Genomic DNA, 6,000 nt, shown 5'->3' with positions numbered 1-6,000 from the left:
GCCTCATAGGGCGAGTGTCAAAACCATGCGATAAAAGACCATCCTTGAAAACCATTTGGACACAATAACCCTGGATGGTAGGCCCACATCAATGGTTCATTTAGACCACCACTCAATAACCACTAAGTCGAAGGTCTATTTTAATCACAACTAGTCGGGTTACATCCCAAGTATGGGTGTACATTTATAGGTGGAGATTTTCCACTGATGTACCAGTTTAAAGTCCATAAGCAATACACAAATAATCCACAAGCATGAACAAATATACAGGATAAACATTAAGCAGGCAATATAGCAATTTGATTTCCACAAGCTAACACATGTGATTATAAGAGAGATATCAATTATAATTTTTAATAAAAACTATTAAGCTAATAAGAAGATGGAAAGCTCAAGGGGAAGAATCATCACCTTGTACTTTGAATCACCTTCTAGTGTCGCTAAGTGCTTGCACCCTTAGAATTGTACCCTACCACAAATCATGAACTTGTATAATTAGGTCCAAGTTCTAATCACTACCTAAGGTTTGGATTTCTTTTAGGGTTTTAATATGGAATTAGGGCTTTATCCTGGGGTTTTAGTTCTAGGAGTCGAACTAGGGTGTAGGTGTAGCTTAAACACAATGTAATAATATGGTTAGTTACAGTTTTAACGTTAATGATATGACTAATATTTGTGACCATGGTAATACTAAGTATTACAATGTAACGGTGTAATTTATTTTTAATGATAATATTCTTAGGTGATGGATACTACACTAACATCGTTAATGGTAACTTTCTTATAATGACTAGCATTAGCGCAACCAGTGTGTTGATGTAGAGCTAGGTTTCCATCCTAGAGTTTAGCCTTAGACTTAGGTTCTAGGATCTACATTGTATTTGGTGTACAATAAATTACAATGTTAATTTAATGATTAGAAAAATGATTATTAACCTTAATGTTATAATTAATGTTATCAACATGGTGATAATAAATACTATGATCTATTATTAAGGCGACACCTATTATAGTACTAAATCAATCGATTTACTTTAGGAGGGAAGGTTGACTTATATCTTAGTTGAGATTAGGAAATCTATTAACCAACTAAACTACAAACTGGAATTTCAATGAGAGGTAGAAGAACGCACCTAGTCGACTCGGTTGAGTCGACTCGACACACCATTACTCGCCTCTCTCTTCTTCTTTCTACCCCCTTTCCTTCTATGAATGACAAGTCTATCAGCCGAGCACCCGCCCTGGTCTTGGGTCATCAGCTAGGTCAACTCAGTTAAGTATTACAGCGACTCAGTGAGTCGAGCACACTCAACTCGGCAGCGAGTGCAACTTGCACTCGCCCACTCACCCTCTCTCTCACAAATCTCCTTCTCCTTCTTTCCTTCCTTCTTCTCTCCTTTCTTCCTCTACTCCCTGCTCTCCTTCTCAGTCACGTCGATTATCTGGACTTAGCAGGACTCAACTCAGTCCATGACTTGCTTGAGTCATGCTACTGCAGCAAACAGCAGCCAGACGCACTGCCTTCTTTCTTTTTCTTCTCATCTTCCTTTCTTTTCTTCTCTTTTCTTTCTTTCTTCCTTCATCAGCTCTGTCCAACAACTCTGCTGGACCAGACAATGTCTGGACTCGACCAGACCGCACCCAACTCGGTCTAGACTCGGTCCAGATTCGTCGGCCGTCAGGCCCAGCTCGATGCAGCAGCACGGTCGCACCTTCCCTCTCTTTTCTCTGTCGTCTTTCTCTCTTTTTCTTCTCCCTGCTGGGACGTCCAGCAGTGAGACTAGCTGAACCAAACCCAGCCCGACTCAGTCCAACCTTGACTCGGCTTGAATCAGCAACGTGGTGCAGCTGCACCACGTCAACCCTCTCTCTACTCTCTTTCCTTCTGTTTCTTCCTCCATTTCTTTTCTTTTCGCCTACTGAAGGTCTAGTAGAAACATTCGGACGTCCAGTAAGATCCGACCCGAACTGCGTCGACTCAGTGTGGTAAAACGCCGAGGAAGAAGATGCAAGCGTTAATGGCAGATTGCAGACGGGGGTTTATTTCTTCAAACTGATTGTTGTAGGTGGTGTGTGTGAGCTCAGAGGAGCTTGTAGAATGGTTGGAGTGAAGCTCCAGGGAGGTTTTCATGGTGGGTTCGAGCAAGGGAGGAAACAACCGGTTTCATGGTTGTGGCTGCGAAAATGGAGGGTGAACTATTGTTCCCCGATCCATACGCCTCTTATGCTCGCCCTAAACCTTTCTAGACCATCGGATCAACAACAAGTGGTCCGGATCTTCTCTGGCCGAAACCACCTCCAAATACGGTGGGCAAAACCGAAACTGAACATGGTTTTGTTTGGAAAACCATAAGAAAATGGACGGCTGAGATAGCCCTCCAAGGGACGGTTGAGATGGAAGGATGCACGGGGACGCGGATTGCCAAGCTGGCCTGCCAAAACAGTTTCCATTTTTTGAGAAGTTTGTGTTTACAGAACTTGTTTGGGCCGGTTCTCGTGTGCATATAGGTGAACCCAGAAAGTGGAGGTTTCATGGTTTTCTTCAGTGCTGAGGGACGCACACGATGGACGGTTCCGATCATTAATATGGGTCCCCTCTGGTGGGCCACCGATCATCACAAACGGACTTCTGTCCGTCCGCTGTAAACAGCGAGGTGAGAGAGAAATCTCTCCATTTTTGGAAAGACGCGGGTCAGACCCGCCTGACCGAGCTCATGGTCCCGTGCACTTCATGCACGGGTGGCCTTCGTGCACTTTCACTCCATGTGAGGATCCACCGTGATTTTTGTGACCAATCCACACCGTCCATTCCGTTTGCAGGGTCCTTTCATAGCCCTTTACCGAAGGCGGGCCAAATTCATGGCCCAGGTGGGGCCCACCACTTGATCAGTAGTCCTAAGGGTGGTTTCCCGTTAACCTACTGGTCAGATGATTTCGAAGCTGAACGTTAACGGCTAAAAGAGTTTAAGGGTCCATTTAAGGCTTTCATCATGCATTGTTAACTAATACCCATGTTAATATGGATTTTCTTGTAATTAAAATAATTAAAAACTCTTACACATATATACTTATAAATATAATTTCTAATATTAACATGCTACTATTTGCATGCTATTAATCACGTATTTATTAATATATAATTCCCAACATACAATATCCTATTACACATGTATGGATTGAAAATTGTACAATGTCTCTTTTAAAATCTCGTTGTTAAATAATATACCATCTTATTAAAATATCTCATAGTTTTTTTTTATAAAATATTTAATACTACGTTGATATTTATAATTCATTTATATTTCATAAAATTATTATCCATCATGCTTAGTGAATATAATATTATTTTCATAATACTTTATGTACATTAAGTATATAGGTGCGGACTGTTTTTTTTTTGTTTTTTTTTTTTTCAACGGTCAAATTTAAACTAGGATGAACATAAGTGTTTACCTAGAGACACTTAAGAAAAATCAACTATTTGTGCAATTTAGGAAATGCGACTTTTGGAAGGAGGAGGTCAAATTTCTAGGACATGTAGTGTCCAAAGAAGGAATATTTGTGAATCTCGCCAAGGTGGCGACTGTGCAGGATTGGAAGCAACCGAAGTCGATCATGGAAGTGAGAAGCTTTCTCGGTCTCACCAGCTATTATCGAAGATTCATTAGAGACTTTTCAAAAATAGCTTAGCCGTTATCCCAGTTGACCCGGAAGGACCTCAAATTTGTCTAGAATGAGAAGTGAGAGGCGGCCTTCAAAGAGTTGAAAGATAAACTGACGTCGGCACCTGTACTTCTGCTGCCTGAGCAAGGGGTCAAGTACACTGTCTATACGGACGCCTCTCGAGTGGGCTTGAGTTATGTGCTCATGCAAAAGGACAGGGCAATTGCTTATGCATCTCGACAGTTAAGGAAAAATGAGAAAAACTACCCTACACATGACCTCGAGCTTGCGGCGGTAGTTTTCATATTGAAAATATAGAGACATTACCTTTATGGTAAGGAGTTTGAGCTCTTCTACGATCATAAGAGCCTCAAATACATCTTCACTAAGAAGGATCTGAATATGAGACAGTGTTGCTGGATGGAGACGTTGAAGGACTTCAAGTTCGATATCTCGTATCACCCTGGTAAGGCAAATTTGGTGGCGGACGCCCTGAGCCGCAAAAGGGTGCTTGAATTTGCGGCCCCACTTATGGTGAGAGAGTGGGACATGGTAGAATTTGTACAGGACTTCGACATGAAGTTAACCGTGGAGGAGTCGTACAAGATCATAACCCACATCCAGGCCCAGCCAATGATTAACAGTAAAATCGTTGAAGCCCAGGAGGGCGATGAGTTATTGAAGAAGATAAGAGAAAGAGTAAAGAATGATGTAGAGTCTGAGTGGATGATCAGTACCGATGGAGATTTCGGTACCGAGGCCACCTTTGTGTTCAAAATCTTCAAGGACTACGGGAAGATATTCTAAACACCGCTCAGAACTCTAAGTTGGCGATACATCCCGGTAGTACCAAGATGTACTGGGATCTGAGGCGAAACTATTGGTGGGACAACATGAAGAATGAGATAGCGGAGTATGTGTCCCGATGCCTCACCTGTCAATAAGTCAAGGCCGAACATCGCCGATCACCAGGCCTTTTGCAACCAATGCCCATAGCAGAATGGAAATGAGACTTTATATCAATGGATTTTATTTTTGGGTTGCCCAAGACTAGGAAGGGACATGACTCCATATGGGTGATCATGGACTGGTTAACCAAATCAGCTCATTTTCTGCCGATAAAGATTTCTAACTCCGCTGATGATTTGGCTAAGTTATATATCAAGGAGATAGTGCGACTCCACGGTGTACCATTAGAAATTGTGTCGGACCGAGACACACGATTCACGTCAATCTTCTGGACTCACATCCAAGAAGCCATGAGAGTGAAGTTGAAGTTTAGCATCGCCTTCCACCCGCAGACGGATGGGCAAACTGAGCGGGTGAACTAGATATTGGAAGACATGTTGTGAGCTTGTGTATTGGACTTTCAGGAGAGTTGGGATGACTGTCTCCCGTATGCTGCATTTGCCTATAACAATAGCTTCCAGGCTAGCATCGGTATGACGCCTTACGAGGCTTTGTATGGGTGTCCGTGCCGAGCCTCACATTATTGGGAAGAAATTGGTGAGAAAAGCTTGCTAGGACCGGATTTGGTGCGGATTACGACCGAGAAGATTGGAATTATCTGGCGCCGCCTCTTGATGGCTCAAAGCAGGCAGAAAAGCTATGCCGACACGAGGCGGAGAAACTTAGAATTTGAAGTTGAGGACCACGTATTTCTCAAAATCTCTCCAAGAAAGGGTGTTTTACGCTTCAACAAGAAGGGAAAGCTTACGCCACGATTCATCGGGCCCTTCCAGATTTTGGACCAAGTTGGTGTGGTTGCCTATCGCTTGACACTACCCCCGCCTCTTGCCGGAGTGCATAACGTCTTTCATATATCAATGTTGAAGAAGTATATCCCCGATCCTCCGCACATCATCAAGTGGGAACATGTGGAGATCAAAGAAAATGTCACATACATTCTCCGACCTACTCGAATACTAGATAGGAAGTAGGTCCTACGCAACAAGGTCATCCCATTGGTCAAAGTACTATGGACCCACCACGATGAAGAAGATGCCACTTGGGAGACAGAAGCAGAAGTCCGCAAACATTGCCCCAGCCTTCTTCAGCAATATGAATAGGTACAAATTTTGAGGACAGAATTTATTTATAAGGGGGGTAACTGTAACATCCCGTCCAACCAGCACAGTGTCATGTGGCGTCCATGTAGGATTTGTCATAGGACCATTCATTTAAACTACCTGTGGTGAGGTACCGCAAGTAAATTAATCTAGGATTAGCCCAATTGAGTAGACCAGACGGGTCATGATAGGACCTAGTGCAGGCCGCCAAACCAGATGGTCGTTTACACTTAGCAACAGCCCGTGCGGACCATATAGTGACCAAGGA

The 6,000-nt window shown here is 43.1% G+C and overlaps 1 protein-coding gene across 1 annotated transcript; it reads left to right on the top strand.

The window, feature by feature from the left end:
• Positions 1-5,105: 5,105 nt before the first annotated feature.
• On the top strand, positions 5,106-5,603 carry LOC131254884 (uncharacterized). The gene has a single exon (XM_058255584.1). The coding sequence runs from the start codon at positions 5,106-5,108 to the stop codon at positions 5,601-5,603; it is 498 nt and encodes a 165-aa protein (XP_058111567.1).
• Positions 5,604-6,000: the final 397 nt, after the last annotated feature.

Source organism: Magnolia sinica, chromosome 9, assembly GCF_029962835.1.
Source record: "Magnolia sinica isolate HGM2019 chromosome 9, MsV1, whole genome shotgun sequence".
Classification (NCBI taxonomy): domain Eukaryota; kingdom Viridiplantae; phylum Streptophyta; class Magnoliopsida; order Magnoliales; family Magnoliaceae; genus Magnolia; species Magnolia sinica.
The sequence above is the reverse complement of the archived record's forward strand: the minus strand, read 5'-3'. Positions and strand labels throughout refer to the sequence as shown.